This window comes from Python bivittatus, unplaced genomic scaffold, assembly GCF_059951505.1.
Source record: "Python bivittatus isolate LINGU-HERP-01145 unplaced genomic scaffold, Pbiv_v1 ctg000580_np1212, whole genome shotgun sequence".
NCBI classification, from domain to species: Eukaryota; Metazoa; Chordata; class Lepidosauria; order Squamata; family Pythonidae; genus Python; species Python bivittatus.
Genome location: NW_028277087.1, coordinates 22,381,445 through 22,398,864, shown reverse-complemented (window position 1 = coordinate 22,398,864; position 17,420 = coordinate 22,381,445). Strand labels below are relative to the sequence as shown.

Genomic DNA, 17,420 nt, shown 5'->3' with positions numbered 1-17,420 from the left:
AACTTGATTTTCATGGCCTTTTTCATGTAATTATTTACAATTCTAGTGTGCCCTTGTTCCTTTGTGTGCGTCTGTGTGAATGAGGGGTATAATAAATGGTCTTATCCAAATGCCTTGTCCCATTCATGGATTGCAAAATAGAGGAAAGCCATTTACTGATTTTAGCAGTTGAGAGTGGCATTCTTTGGTGGTATTATCAGCAAATATTATCACCTTAAATATCAGTTGAATGATGCTACATCTTGACATAGGTCAGGCATTCTACAAGCATTCTAGAGGAGGATCACAATGTTTGACAGCGGATATTCATAACTAGCTTCACCAATGATATTAGCAAAAAGTTTCAAAGGAAAAGATCAAGGGTGGGGGGAACATGATGCTACCCAGTCACAAATGATAAGCATCCCTCCACATACACTCCAAAGCTGTTTCCCACCACTTAGGAAAATTGAGTAAAAGGTTCATGACCTTGAACTTTCAACTCATCCTTAATTTGTGTGCATGGTGGGTTTCTATCAAATTTCTGAAAATAAGTCTGTCAGAGTGGTAATGTCAGCCTCCCTAGTAGACCAGACAGGAAAAACAACAAGATGAACTAATTCTACTATATTGTAAAGCTAATTAACAGAATCTTGCAAGTCTGAAAGCATAAATCTCCCGCCATCTCTTTTTACTGCCTAAAAGTTGGGTTGGATCCTTTCTAAGTTTCTTTCTTTACCTGTTACTCAGTTGCGGGCTCCTCCTCCTTTTGTCTGATTGTTCCCTAGGCAGCCTCTACCCCCCCCCCAAGTCTTCCAAGGCCATTCTCACATTCCATTACAGGTAATACTTGGACTTGACAAAGGAGCATTGATAGTTCTTGATATTCCAGTGATGTATCTCCATAAAAAGGTAAGAAATGTAACTGGCCAGAAGGAATGTCTAATCTCCTCCCCACTGTAGCCCCCAATCAAGGGTGAGGTAACTCTGTGGTCAAAGACCTCAATTTTCAGACAAGACAATGAACTGCACACAGAACTTTGCACACTACCAGCATCAACAAAAGGTCTGTCTTCTCACTGAAAATCAGATACAGTAGTAGTGGACTTCAGCTAAGGGTCAGAGTATTTAAACCAACTTTCCTCATCTCAGTATTCTACAAGTTGTAAGGATTAAAACTCCAAGGATTCAAAGCAACACGTTGGAGGAAGTTAGTTTATGTTGGCTCTACCTATCTTCTGAATGTTTGTAATCAGCCTTGTAATTCACCCAAGTTATTGTGTGGAGAAAAATGTAACACAGAAATAAACAATTATAAAAATGCATTACATTACAACGCATTACATTTAAAGTGCATTACATTAAAGTATAAAAAAGCCTCCGCTAGAATCCATCCAAAGTGAACAAAAAGGACTGGCAAACCTCTGAGACTTCTCAGCATTTGAAGAAATGGGATAAAATGTAACAAATAGACATAAATAAATAAAAATGAAAATAAAAAATTATCAACCAGCAGATATGGTGCTGAAGGGATGCTGACTGCTTTTATTTTTAATCTGAAAATTCCAGGGCTACTTCAAATTAAGTGAGGGGAAGGATGCAATCCTACACCTGACACTACTTGCCCCTGTGGCTACAACTTTTGCACCCACTTGCGTATGGTCACACTGCAAACCTATCCATAACGGATGCTCAGTTCTTCTTCTGTCACCATACTTTGTTTAAATCCAGACTGCAGCTCTTGTCTGGATGGAAAGTCACAGAATCTCCCCACCTTCCCTTTCTTTGGAGATAATCTCATGGTTTCTTTTTTAAGCAGAAATAGTCAAATAGAATTAAGCCATGATGCTCCGAGGGAAAGAGGAAAATCTTTTGAGATCTTGGGAGTCAATAATCTGCTGAAGTGTAACTTGAAAAGGTTGCAGTGTTTCTTTGGTCATCATGTTTAAAAAGGCTCTGGGAACCATCTGCCAGTTAATAGAGACTTTACTAAAGCTTTAATGCAGCGTTCCCTTATAAAACCAGCATTAAAGACAGGGAGATGGAAAAGCCTTCTTTCAAAGATCAGCAGCATCACAACAATTAGCAATTTCTTCCCCTAAATCTCAGCAATGTTCTCCTCCATTACTAATTAAAGAGACATAAGATGTTGGCCCCTTTGAAGAGCTCATCATTCCTAAACACATCTGCTTCATTCACAAAACTCACTGACTGCACAGCTTAATCCTTATCACACAATTTTCAGGTTCAAAATCAAGAGTTTTGTATGCAATTTCAGCCCATTTTGTTAACACTTTGTCACTAAAAGTTCATTGTTAAAATGTTAAATGTAGGGAGATTCCAGTAGTTATATTTCAACAGTGTTCTTCCTGAATAATCAAGGTCTTACCGGGACTACAAAATTTATGCAATTTATATTGGCCTAGGCCAGAGACGTGGACGCTTGCCCTACATTCCCGCGTGTGGAAACATTTAGGAATAAATTCCTGTGGATTTACTTCTACATCAGAATAAGGGCCATATGGACAGAACACCTGGCTTAGTCACTGGGCTGTCTGGCAGGACTAGAGATGGTTCTGCCCAAGCTCCTGGAGAGCTTCTATTGACTAATATAATACTTTGTCTAGACAGCTGTCTTGATATACAGCATCTCATTTTCTCTCATTCCCTTCATATTGTAAGGGATGTTTAATAACCTTTATTTGGCAGCAAAACCGATTGATTGCACAAGAGGTAATTAGGATTTTTGATTATGTCAGATGTATTTTATCTCATCAGACAAGAAAATGAGGGTCCACCTTTAATTTCAACATGCTGCAATTAATTCTGCTAAAATTATCTTTTTTTTCTAGGATGACTATTTGCAGAAAGAGCATAAGGGTGCTTTGGAAAGTTGTCCCTACAGAGTGAAGAAAAGTATCTTTTGATCACCTCTGCCACCTAACTAGGACAGAGGGATCTATCCTCCTCTGGTGTTGCCACCACAAATATTAACCAGCCAAGATGATTGGCTCTACAGTATTAAGTGGAAATGATGAGGGTTCTACACCAGTGTATTTGAAGGGAACTACATTTGAGGTAATTGATGTAAGCTAATAAAAAGGTTCATGGATTGAGTAGTGGAACAATCAGACCATGCTGATCATGAACACTTCCATTAGGTTCATATGTCCTGTTACATAATCTTCATGCAACTGGCCAAAGATCCATCATTCACATTTTTTTTTTAGGCCACATACATAAACAATGACACATCTCTTTCTAAAGGCACAGCAAGTTGTCATCATTATTATCATCATCAACTATTCTGTGCCGAAAAGTGCTATTGGAAAGTGGTCTTGCAGACAAAGATGGGAAGCCTGGCAGATTTATTCCCACATGGCTGAAGATAGTACTATTTTCCATGAGCAAGACTCTACAGGAAACACCAATATATGATATATTAAGGTATTTGGGGACACCACACCCTTATATCTGTTACATTAATTTTGTGCACTTCAATAGATGTTCATTTCACTCTATCTTTCTCTCTGGCCACCACAAGAGAGTGGAAGAAATTATTCCCAGATGGATAGTGCATGAAATACTGGAACACTCTTGTTAAGATTACCATGTGCACAATAGTATTTTAAAATATTCTTATTAGTCATACTAAGCCCTGGTACTTTTCCCCTCCCTTAGGAAGAAAAGAGCATTACATCAAGATTTTCATTATGCCATGATTACTTCTATCGCTGGCATCGAGAACCATAAGGAAGTTCAATTTCCCATAGTTCCTGACACTTAGAAATGCTGCTACAATAGAAATTATATGGTAAAATAAATACTTTTACTCCACCCTTACCTAGTTAAAGTTTTGGTTTATTGAGCCCAGTATTATCTATATTTATTGGCAGGTCTCTCAAAGCAAGGGATTTTCCTACCTTATCTGCATCTGTCATAGACTGAACTTCAGACTTTCTGCATGTAAAGTATATACTTTACCACTGAATTCTGCTGCCCATATCCATAACCAATATGAAAAAAAAAATGCTAGCAAACAAATTGGAATTAGGAAGGAAGGATGACGATTTGGGGGAGTAAGGCTGCTAATACTAAAATAACTGTTTGTGAATTAGGTCTAAATTTCACAGGCCTGAGACCTTGAGATTGCCATTCTTAGTTATCCAGTCACAAGCTTTGGTCCTGCCAGTAGTTTGTAGAAGTTGCAATGTATTAAAGAAAAGTTACTCCATTTTTATATCTAACAAAAGGATGACAATCACATTTAACATAATCTCTGCTTGCTGCTATAATCATCATTAGGAAAATGCCACTTTGTGTACTGTTCGAGAAAAAAATCTCCAGCTTCCAAGAAAATATAAACACACTTCATTGATTAGAAATGCCTTTCCTGATAGAGACAAAATAGACATTCAGAGGAATCTTTGTACATTACTGAGTCACAAAAAATAACCCTTTTTTTTTTTAAATGGCTCAGTATGTATTCATACTCTGCACATACCCCCTAGTTGTTGGTGGCTTACAAGATCGTCTCTAGAGATCCTATACCGTATTACATAGAATTTATTTATTTTTTTAGTGTGACTCTGGGCAGTATAAAATAACATGACCATGCCTGGGATAAACCTGAGCTTCCATTATTGTTCTTGTGGTATACTGACCAAAATGTGTCATACTGACTAGTACTGTCCTTACCATTAGCAGAGAATGCAGCATGGATCAGAGACACAAGGCCAGGAGTTTACATGAAAGCCTTGATGGACCCAGGCCACAATAGGTGGTAAAGGTCAATATCTATGGGACATCTGATGATGACCATAGCATATGGGAGATTACAACTTGGAATTTAAATGAAGTAAATGATAAAGACCATGAAAGCTATGTTTCATTCCTTTACTAGGTGACATGAATGGATGGGTGAGAATGGGACAAGAAAGTCAGAAAAAGTGATTGGGCCATTCAGAAAGCCAGGAACGAAGGTGAATGATGACTGTTGAGTATCTGCTTAGTAAAATTCTGTTTTGAATACGTGGTTTACGCATAAGCCTATTTATGTGTACAGACTGTAAAGAAATTAATGTAAATCTAAAAGCATGAGCCATTTGATAGTCTATGATGAAAAATTTGAGGCAATCACTGGAACAAGGCTGATGTGGTCCATGGTGGAGGAGAGTCAAGTGTGAATGTTAGGGGGAAATGGACATGAAAGAAAAGGAAAAAAGTGAAAGAAAGTAAAATGACTGCAGGAAGAAGCCATATAAATCCTATTACAACAGAATGAATGGAAAATTCAGAACCTGCCCAGAGTCCCCTATTGTAAGGGAGATGGGCAGGAGAGAAATCCAATAAATAAAATAAAATAAAATAAAATAAAATAAAATAAAATAAAATAAAATAAAATAAAATGTATACAAGGAAAGAAGCTGCAGAAGCTGATTGAAACAGTGAAAAGAATTATAGAGCACCACAGATGAGGCATACCAACGGGCAGTATGATAACAGTATGACAGTTTGGTGGAATGCTAAAATGAAGGAAGCTGTGGATTGGGGAAAATGCATGTAAGAGAATGTTTGATGGAGACAATATAAGAAAGATAAAAAAGATGATGCAAAGAACTTCGTCAAAGAGAGCAAGGAATGGTTTATATTTTAACAATACAAAGAAAATGTAATTTTGGTCAGAAAAAAATTATTTGGAAGTAGATGAAGAGGACTAATAAGGGGTCTCTGGCAGATTGAATGGAATTAGAAGTTGGAAGAATGTTGTCATTATTATTCTATACAAAGGGAATGGTTGCAGAGTGAATGCAAAAACTACAGGGGGATGGGTTTGCTAAATATGCCTGGGAACACGTTTGGCAGAACTCTCACTGAAAGGATATAAGAGGTGACAGAGCAAAATTTGAAAAGTGCAATGCAATTTATGCAGACCAGATGTTTGCTGTTCAATAGGAAATATATTAATGTGAAATAGTTTATGGTATATTTGTTCATTCAGAGAAATCATACAATAAAGTGAATGGACTTGAATTATAAAATGTTTTGTGTACATAGAGTAGAAGATTGGTTGTTGAATGCAAGAAGAGCAATATGTGATGGAAGTAAAGCATGCATGAGTAAGTGGAATGCTTACTGAATGGTTCAACACTGAGCAGGGAAAAAGACAAGGATATGTGATGTCCCCTTGGTTGTTTAATATACTTACGGATAAATGTATGAGGAACGATGTGATAAAATTAAAGGTGGTGACTGAGGACATGAATGTACATGTATTGTTGTATTATTGGTTGAGAATCTACATTTATGTATTAGTTCAGTGTATATGGCCACCCACTTGCCAAACGATTCTGGCCAACTATCAAAGTTTAGGAACATTAAATTCAGGAAAATAATAAAACAAAATGAAGTAAAAGACACATCCCTTATGGTTCTAAGAGGCTCATATAACATCCTGGCCCAGTGCTTGGGAGAAGAAAGCAGATCCTTAGGGGCTTCTTAAAGACCAGCCAACCTAATATTAGGGGGAAGGCTCTTCCATAGAAAAGGTACTGTGACACAGAAGGACACTTCCTCAGTCCTGTAAGGTGGCACTGTTTAATTGATGGGACATGGAGCACACCAGCCCTATTGGATCTTATAGGAGACGTAGAGACAAGACAATCCCACAGATATCCAGGCCTGGTGTCATGACCATCAGCACTTTGAATTACAACTGAATGCTCACTAGTAACCAGTGCAGCTCTTGCAACAGAGATGTAACATGGGCATACTGAGATGCATTCTGGACTAGCTATAGCTTCTGAGTGGTCTTCAATGGCAGCCCCATGTAAAGCCTGTTGCACTAATCCACACAGGGCATGAATGACTGCAAATAAGGCCTCCTGATCCAGCAACAGACACAATTGGCACACAAGATGAATTTGTGCAAAGCCCTTCCTAGGCCTGACTGCCACCTGCTCTTCTAGCAAGAGCCAGGAATCTAGGAAAACCCCCAAATCGTATACCAGTTCCATCTGGGGTGGTGCAACTCCATCCAGAACCAGATGGATACAAAATCCACAGCCACCTGGCATTGCTAAAGTACAGACTAAACTTGTTCAACCTCATCCAGATTCCCACAGCCTCTAGACTCTGCCACAGAACTTAGATGATATCACTTTGTCAACCTAGTGTTAAGACATATATGACAGGTTATCATCACTGTATTGATAATAACTCTTTACCACTGGATGACCTTGCTCAGTGGCTTCATGTAGATGTTAAAATAGGAGCAGGAAGACCTGAGGCAACCCATACAGCAAAGGCCTAGGGCTAGCTCTCTCCCCCACACCAACTGGAACCAGTTCCAGCGGAAGGAAAACCATTGCAACATAGTGCTTCCCACTCTCAACTTCCTGAGCCAGTCCAGAAGAATAACATGACCAATAGTACTGAAAGCTACTGAGAGATCAACAAGGGTGATTTATACCATACGTTAAATAGCTCAAATGGTGGAACAGGGAGTATAGATTTAAAAATTAATGTAGAAAAACACCAAGGTAGATGTGCTTGACAGAACAAATGATTGCAAAGTATATAGAGAGAGTTGCTGAGAGTCAGGCAGCATATACGTTTAATACGTTGTTGTTGCGGTTGTTGTTAGTATTATTATTATTGGGCAAAAAAAGATGTACAAGTAGGTGAACCTGTCTATCTTGGTAAAATGTTTACTAAACATGGGGAAACAGATAGAAAAATGATGCAAATACTGGTAAAAAAATGGTGGATACTGAGGTTTCAGCAAATAATGAATTTGTTGGAAGACACAAAAAAGGCTGAGTATAACAGTGTATTGTCCTTCAAGTGAGAGTTGGCAATGTCAAGATGAACACAGAAGCCAAAAGCTGTGGGAACGGGATACTTAAGTACTGTGTATTGTAACATAAGAAGAGTATCAAGAATGAATGGGTACTTCATGTGAGTGACCAGTACAACAAAAATACATTGAAATTATTTTGTAATATAGAGTTAATGAATCAAAGATTGAATTACAGAAGTTGGGGCTGATTGGAGTTTATGAGATTTTGAAAAAGAGAGTTGATAATTTTAAAGGATAAAAGGAAATGTATTAACTGGTGTATTGATGTGATGGAAACAAGGTTTTCAAAGCTAGAAAGATAGTAGATATAACAAATGGTGTTAATGTAAATTATTTTTAGCCATTTCATTTTTTCTTATCCCACACCTTGAATTTCTTTGTCTATTTCTTACTCCTTTTCTGCACTCAGTATAATGTTACTTACTGTGAAGCACAGTGAATGCTTGTGTGTGTGTTTTTTTTAAATAACCAGTAGAAGATCTGCAAGAGCATGTAATAACATGATTTAAAATATCTATAGATAATACATTTGTTTGAAACAATGCATAGGAGTGTGGTTCGTGATGTCTGTTACAGGAACCATCCAGGATGCCTGGAGAACATTTTGATTCTTTGGAACTTGTGTAGACTAAATACAATGGCCTTGTAAATGACAGCAACTACAATACATATACCTTTCAATGAATGTTTCATAAAACAGCATGAGATAATGAACTCCCACACAACTAGAGAGAATGCAAACAATAAAGAAAACTAGTAGGAAAACCAATGCTATGTGCCCTTGCTTAAGGCTTTCTGTACTGAAGAATGTAACTTCCATGAAAAATTGCATGTAGGATGGAGATACAGATGTCGAATGTGAACGTCTGAGATACAGATAGATACCTGTGAATGTTTGAGCCACAGCCTACATTTGTTCTCTCCATGCTGTTTGCTAAAGCCTAGATCACCATCTTCCTGGGGTGCTGCCATTACCTGCATGGCACACAATTTAGTCTTAACTGAGTGGTTATGTGCAAACATCCACGCATGTGGAGGCCTGGGATCCAGGGAGTCATTCTTCTCAAAAAGCCAAAGGAGGGCTTGCTACAAGCAGGCATATGCAGCAAGCACCTGGCTCACCACCTGCATGCTGGTTGGGCTGCCAGATGACAGTAAGATTAAGGAGGCCAAATGACAACAGACTGAAGAAGGTTACAGGGTGGAAAAGCACAACTCAACAGCTGGGATATTTTACCTAATTTAATAACTTAAAACACGTATAGGAAGAAAGAAAAGGAAAACACACACATCTCACAATTTAAAACGAAGAGTCCCTGAACCCCCACATTTCATCATTTGAAAGGAGACTATAGCCAAGTCCAAATTACTTTGAGGGAATTCCACACAATGCTTCAGCAGAATATCACCAGTGGCAGATGAAGGTTAACTATACCACTTGCCTTTCTGTTTTTTGTTTTCTTTATTTATTTGCCCAAGCAAGCACCGAATCATAAAGTGGCATCTGCTTATCCATGTGTATTCCTTGAGCTTAATTACATCAAGGAGAAATGAATGATGGAAAAAAAGAAAAGAAAAAGTCCATATGAAACTAAATGAATCATGAAGACTGATGCAGATTGGAAAAGCCTTAAATATGCAAAGGTACATTCAAATATTTTTCTGCACCCACAAGACAATGGCCAACTCCCCAAATGTGTAGTTGGAAGCAAAAAAACAAAAACAGCCCCCCCCCCCCACCGCACGGCCACATGAAGTGGGAGCTGTAGTTCAAAAACTCCAGAAGGATTTTGAGTGCAGAATACTGATGTAGAAGCTGCTGCCTCCTTCAGATCTAATTGATTGTCTCCAGTTTATGAAAAATTGAACTCAGGACAAAACTAAGTAGGATATTAAAGGCATTTTGCTTATTTTTTAAAAATGCAAAATAGTAGTTCTTTGGGAATGGGTGAAAAGAGGAGCTGATTCAGATTGCAGGAGACAGAAAGGGGAATCTAACTTCTTTCCTTGGTACAATCTTGATGAAAAAACACTATTCCAGAGCTGCTATTTACACTGGAAGGAGAAGTCCTATTAGTGCCAGTGAAGGTCTCTCTCAAATGGAAATAAGAGCTTCAAAGAAATGATTTGCAACAGGATCTCTACAAGAAAGGAAAGGTTAAGCCCTTTTTCCTGCCTGCTAAAATACCAATAATTATCTGTTTGACTTCATAATAGCTATAATTTGTGCAATGTACTGTATACAAATAGCAAACACAAATATTGGATCTAGTTTGGTCCACAGATATAGGATTATCACATCTGGGCAAACATCTGGACAACCTTTTGTTGCCATCTAGTGTTTGTCCAAATTTTTGCAGCCCAGATCTGGTAGCCCTATTCAGAAACTAACATAGGATAGCATCAGGATTGCAATTCTAACAGAACAAAAATGTTTTTAACAGATGCTACCAGGCCACATAGTCAGATAACTGGATTCTTGGTGCTGTTTCCAGTAGCCTCTCCCTTTCTGCACTGACTCCTTGGGAAAATGAAGCTTGAGGATAGGGGGCAAAAAGGTATTATGACAAGTCTTGGTTATTTCCTGTCCCTCCATTCTTTCCTACACAGAGATTAAAGGCATATACAGTGCATTTGGAAAGTATTCAGACCCCCTTCACTTTTTTCAATTTTGTTATGTTGCAGCCTGATACTACAATCGTTCAAATTCATTTTTTTTCTTATTAATCTACACTCAGTACCCCATAATGACAAAGTGAAAACAGAATTTTAGAAATGTCTGTAAATTTATTAAAAAGGAAAAACTGAAATATTACATTGGCATAAGTATTCAGACCCTTTGCAACAACACTTGAAATTTAGCTCAGGTGCCTCTTGATCGTTGCTAAGCTGTTTCCACACCTTGATTGGAGTCCGCCTGTGGTAAATTAAATTGATTGGACATGATTTGGAAAGGCGCACACCTCTCTATAGAAGGCCTCACAGCTGACAATGCAGACTGTATCAGAGCAAAAGCCATGAGGTCAAAGGAACTGCCTGCAGAGCTCAGAGACAGGATTACTGCAAGGCACAGATCTGGGGAAGGCTACAAGAAAATTTCTGCTGCACTGAAGGTTCCCAAGAGCACAGTGGCCTCCATAATTCTCAAATGGAAGAAGTTTGGCACAACCAGGATTCTTCCAAGAGCTGGCTGCCTGGCCAAACTGAGCAATCGGGAGAGAAGAGCCATAGTAAAGAGAGGTGACCAAGAACCCGATGGTCACTCTGACTGAGCTCCAGAGATCCTGTGTGGAGATGGGACAAAGTTCCAGAAGGACAACCATCACTGCAACCCTCCACTGATCTCGGCTTTATGGCAGAGTGGCTAGACAGAAGCCTCTCCTCAGTGCAAAACACAGGAAAGCCCACTTGGAGTTTGCAAAAAAGCACCTGAAGGACTCTCAAACTATGAGGAACAAGATTCTCTGGTCTGACGAAACCAAGATTGAACTGTTTGGCCTCAATTCTAAACGTTATGTCTGGAGGAAACCAGGCACCGCTCATCACCTGCCCAATACCATCCCAACAGTGAAGCATGGTGCTGGCAGCATCAAGCTGTGGGGGTGTTTTTCAGCAGCAGGGACTGGGAGACTGGTCAGGGTTGAGGGAAAGCTGAAAGGAGAAAAGGACAGAGATATCCTCAATGAACACCTGTTCCACAGCGCTCAGGACCTCAGACTGGGCTGAGGGTTCACCTTCCAACACGACAACGATCCTAAGCACACAGCCAAGACAACACAGGAATGGCTTAGGGACAACTCTGTGAATGTCCTAGAGTGGCCCAGCCAGAGCCCTGACTTGAACCCTATTGAACATCTCTGGAGAGACCTGAAAATGGCCATCTACCGACGGTCCCCATCCAACCTGATTGAGCTTGAGAGGATTTGCGAAGAATGCAGATAATCCTCCAATCCAGATGTGCAAAGCTTGTCGCGTCATACCGAAAAAGACTCGAGGCTGTAATTGCTGCCAAAGGTGCTTCAACAAAGTACTGAGTAAAGGGTCTGAATACTTATGCCAATGTAATATTTCAGTTTTTCCTTTTTAATAAATTTACAGACATTTCTAAAATTCTGTTTTCACTTTGTCATTATGAGGTACTGAGTGTAGATTAATGAGAAAAAAAATGAATTTGAACGATTGTAGTATCAGGCTGCAACATAACAAAATTGAAAAAAGTGAAGGGGGTCTGAATACTTTCCAAATGCACTGTACATGGAAGGCAGGAACAAATGACAAATGATACAAACCAACCTCAAGTCCAAATTCATATGAATGACACATTGGAATGCAATGTTTCCAAAGCCACGTTCTCACTGTTTGTGTCTTTAATTCTGTGGTATGGGAGCTGCTGCAACACTGCTCCTTCTATTAGACTGGTGTTGTCCAAACTTGGCCACTTTAAGATGAGTGGACTTCAACTCCCAGAATTCCCCAGCCAGCATGGCTGGCTGGGGAATTCTGGGAGTTGAAGTCCACTCATCTTAAAGAGGCCAAGTTTGGACAACACTGTATTAGACCCAATATTAAAATGCTACTTGTGGGGAAAAGTGGATAAAACTCAGAGTAAGGTTTCATTAGCTTTAAACACATATTTGGCTTACAGAAACACAATCTCTCTCAACTACGTACTTTCACCTATTCTGTCATTTTTCAGCTAAAACAAAAACATTGCATATCATGTTTTACATCTGATGAGGAAGAACATGAGATAATGAATGCTCATGTCAGGAAAATTATGCAGCTGGAGAGCTACTCTAGCATGTATTGGGCAAAACTATAGTTAAGAGCAATTCTTGGCTCTCCCATCTCTTTATCTTTCCAAAAAAATAGGCTGTGAGGCTTGGAAGTTAAGGCAGATATAGAACAGAATAGTGATGTAAAGGGAAGATCTAGCTTCCGGGAATGAATTGCAAAGAAGCATATATGAACTTTCCCTAAAACAATGTTTTTATTAGAAAATTAAATAGGAGAAAGGGTTCAACATTACAAGCCCCTGCAGTAATGATCCCATTCCCAATTATACTTCTTCTGTGGCTTGTTTTTCAATCCAAGAATAAAAATGCTTATTGAGTCTACAGTGATGGCCAACCCTGATCCACTCAGAACTTTGATTAAAAAGAGTTGATTGCATGGTTGTCCATCTTGCCACTGCCCCACCCACTTCCAGTTCTGTAACTGGCAGTCCAGACCTGTAATTGGATTGGTTACAATGCATAGCTAACTCCATGGGATCAATCTGTTATGAGGAAGCATACCCGAAAAAGAAACTTGCATGCTGCATAAGGAATCCAAGGGAATTCCATGCCAGATATAGAAACCCAACCACATAAGTCAGTGTTGTCCAAACTTGGCCACTTTAAGATGAGTGGACTTCAACTCCCAGAATTCCCCATGCTGGCTGGGGAATTCTGGGAGTTGAAGTCCACTCATCTTAAAGTGGCCAAGTTTGGACAACACTGACATAAATGCAGATTGGGGTTTGGTGTGGGGTTACTATGCAATTGATCTGGGACATAAACATTAAGTTACCATCTTATTCTGATATCATGGATTTCATAGATTTTTTTTTTCCTCTGGCAACGTAATACCTTCTTCGAAGCAGTAGCAGTTTATATTGGGAAGTCTGATAGACTTTCATTCTCTCAAAAGAAGTGAGGTGGTAAAATCACTGAATAAAAGTTTTACCTCTTTTGGAACATCTCTTTGGAAACAAATGAACTCATGAGACAGAGATGCAAAACCTGTGGTCCTCCAGATGGTGTTGGATGACAGCCTCCAGCATCCCTCACCATTGGCCATGCTGGCGGGGGCTGCCAAAAGTTGTAGTTCAGCAACTTCTGGAGGGATACAGGTTTCTCATCCCTGCCATAAGGCAAAGCAGCAGCTGCTCAAGCTAATTGTTGGCAAACTCCTAATTCAGTGCTTACAAAAAAGCATTTGTTTTGCTTGTTCCTCTAGCAGTGAATAAATTATGTTGCCATAACAATCTTTATCAAAGTAAAAGTGGACAAAGTACTATTGAAAAAAGAGCTGTAATTTTACAAGTACTAATATAGTAATTCAGTGCCAAGATAAATGCCCACCACACAAGAATAGCCCACTGGACTAGCCATATTCTTCTTCTTCTTGTACATATTGCTAAGCTTTAACCAGCACCTTGGATTTAATTTAATAAAGTGGTAAACCTGACCCAAACCATTTCAGACTGCGAGCATAGTGTGACTCTCTGTGTGTAGTGTTATTGATTGAAAGCTTCTCTGTGTAAATGCTAGTATTTCTCTCTACCATGCTAAGTTGCCTATCTGGAAAGGATCATTTGCATGGAATGCCGTTTCCTCACATGAATTCCCATTTGTAATCTGAAGCAGTATAATTAAGACACAGTTTGCTATTTGAGATCCAGGTCTTGGGAACAAAGGAAGAAATTAGTTTCCACTTCACTCTTCAAGAGGAAGAATTAAAAGCATCACCCAGCCTTGAATCGGTGTAGTTAAGCAACAGCAAAAAGAGGTAGTTTGGCTAATGAAGACCAACATGAAAAACTGGATGTTTTTTGTTTAAATAGGAAGGAATCTATTTTCCATAAAGCTACTTGGTATACCCTTATTTGTTCATCAGAGGATGAAAAGTGGCATCAATACTTCTGTTTCTAATAACAAATAAAAGTAGTGGTGCAAAAAAAAAAAAAAGTCACAGGAATCAGATCCAACTTGTAGTCCAGTGGGGATGAGAATCAAGGAAGATCTGACTTACAGAATTTAGGACCAGAAACTACTGGTCTGTTTTACATTTCTGAGGTTGCTAGTTATAGCAACTGATCAATTGATAAAATAGTGATAGGTGAAGCTTCTTAACACAGTTGAACTATAAATACATCCTTAATGACCCCATTAAATAACATTAAATTACATCAAAAAGAAAAAAGTTTTGAAATTACTTGCTACAAAACAAAACAAAGGCATCACCTTGGAGACAAATCTGACCCTTTTGCCAAGATAACAGAGATTGCCCTGAGATAAGCAATATCTTATTTTTTAAATGAAATGGTCCTCAGTCAGAAGAATGAGTGTCAAATGTTAATCTATTGAGCTTTCCTTCCTCCTCATCAGCCTACCCTTTGCTTGCCCCATCTCTAATAGTAGCAGTGAGTGAAAGGAAGACCTAGCTCAGTTTCCTTGGAATACAGAATAACTCTCCTCAAAAGAAGCTTTGAACAACAGCAACACCCATGAGGTCTCCACTCTAATACAACAACTTTTTAAAAGGAATTAAAACAAAAAATATAACTGGTGTCCTATATTGGCACAGAGACTATAGGCAAGCAATGGTCTGATCCTAGGATAGTATGAACAAACAAACAAAGAATATGTTTGAGCTTGTTTTCCAAAGGAAGCTGTCTGTCCATTTTGATACTTATTATCACGTCTGCAGCATGGAAGCATGGATGTTGTACCAGGAACAAGCTTCTGCTATTGAGGATTCTAAATGTTCAAGTCTCAGATATATTCACACAGAGGTCTAGCATTCTGTAGCAATTATTCTTTGTATGCATCCTTACAGCAATATATATTACTGAATCAAGGTCAACCACATAGTAAGTCCAATGTGATGTGTGGTCAGCCATTTGGCTCTTCTCTCTTCCTTGGAACTGCTGCTTCAGTCAATCTTTTTCTTATAGCATGATCCAAATCAGAAACCTTTCAAATATCAATCAATCAACTCTTTATTACGGTCAAAGACCAGCATAATTCAAGTATTCCAAAGCCAAACTCCAGTGCCTGCCTGTAGGTCAATGGAAACTGACAGGAATCCATAGCAAATGGAACATCTGTTTCCAAGGCAGGAAAGGTTGTTTTTACTACCAGTGGCTTCTCCCACGATTTCCATTTGCAGACAGAAAGGTTTAATACCCATCGTCATCTTCCATATCACAGCCATAATCTAAAAACAAAGAAAGGAAGGAAAATTATTAGAAGCAATAACATCTCAAGATAGTCTACCATAAACTAGACCAGTGTTTCTCAATCTTAGCAATTTTAAGATGTGCGGACTTCAACTCCCAGAATTCCCCAGCCAAGGTTGAAAAACACTGGGTTAGATAGTTCACTAAAGGTACAAAAATTGTCCCTACCAGGGGAAAAGAAAGCCTAGAAATAAATCACATAGAAATGCAGTCAGTTGAAGCACTTTAAAAGAACAAAAGCTGAAAAGTAGGTCACCAAAGTCCTAAGTGAAGAAATTTCTAGAATTTGTGAACTATCAAATATCTTAAAGGTATAAAGGGCTCTAACAAAAAGTCTTGTTAGACGTATTTATGCTAACTGAAGTTTTAATTAATTCACAAGTATAATGGACATTAACTTCACAGGTTTCGCTATCATACTAGGTATGTACTCTTACAAAAACTAATCCTTTCTCCCTACTTCTTTAGAAATTCAAATCTTAGGAAGCCTCTTCCTCATTTTCATCCCATCTTATTGGGTGTCTGTCTTTTACCTTTATGTCATTCAAATACATTTCTTCCTTATGGTTAAACTTTTTTTTTTAAGTGCCTTCGAATCAGCACTGACTCCTGGCAACTGCCTGGACTAGTCCCTCCAGTTTTCTTGGCAAGATTTTCAGAAGTGGTTTGCCACTGCCTTCTTCCCAGAGCTCAGAGAGAATGACTGGCCCAAGGTCATCCAGCTGGCTTTGTGCCTAAGGCAGGACTAGTACTCATAGCCTCCCAGTTTCTAACTCAGAAACTTTAATCACTACACCAAATTAGCCCTCTATATAAAATTACTTTCCCATAGTTAAGCAGAAATGGTACTCCAGATGGGTTCAGACTTTTCAGTTTTCAGCTCTTAGATATTTCATATAACCTAACAGATTTGTGTGAACTTTGATCCAGAGATTCAGTTCAAAGGCAATGCAATTGAATATCTGAATCAAATCAAGTTTCTGAATCAGATTACATCATACAGGTAGTCCTCAGTTAACTACCATTTGTTCAGTGACCATACACAGTTACAGCAGCACTGAATGAATGGTCCCCAAAGTTATGGCCGCTGCACTACCCCTGTGGTCACATGTTCAAAATTCAGGTGTTTGGCAGCCCACCTGCACTTACAACCACAGGAGCGGTTCAACTCCCCCCACCTGCCTATCTCCCCTCCCATCGCTGCCCTTTTGGCCACCCTGCACTATCCAGCCCTGCCACCCCCAGCTAGCTTCACTGTCTTCTTCCTCCTGTTGCTGATGAGGCGTGCCCATCCTGGCCCTTCACAAGGGAGCTGCTGGACATGCAAGGCCTTTGTCCCGAGGCCACGCACGACCTTCTCATCAGGCTTTGGAAGGTCTCACACAACTTAAGAGAAGGACACACACGACTTGAAGAAGGGCTTGTGCAGCCAGCAGCTGCCTCACAAAGGGCCAGGCACATCTTGTCATCAAAGGGAGGAAGAAGACGGCAACAATCAGCTGGGGATGGCAAGGCTGGTGGAGCACAGGGCAGAGCGCAGGGTGCCAGGAGCTGTATTAGCAAATTAAACCAGAT

General features: G+C 39.3%; 1 protein-coding gene across 7 annotated transcripts in view; it reads right to left on the bottom strand.

Annotated features, from left to right (window-relative positions):
* Nucleotides 1-13,269: 13,269 nt before the first annotated feature.
* BRF1 (BRF1 general transcription factor IIIB subunit) overlaps nucleotides 13,270-17,420 on the bottom strand; it is a 231,271-nt gene continuing 227,120 nt past the window's right edge. For 4 of the 7 annotated variants that reach the window (XM_088149756.1, XM_088149757.1, XM_088149758.1 and 1 more), the window contains one exon: nucleotides 13,270-15,823. In XM_088149756.1, the coding sequence (XP_088005882.1) occupies nucleotides 15,786-15,823 (38 nt within the window). In that variant the 3' untranslated portion in view covers nucleotides 13,270-15,785. The remainder of the gene's footprint in view (nucleotides 15,824-17,420) is intronic. The other 3 variants (XM_088149755.1, XM_088149754.1, XM_088149753.1) reach the window with 3 other exon arrangements.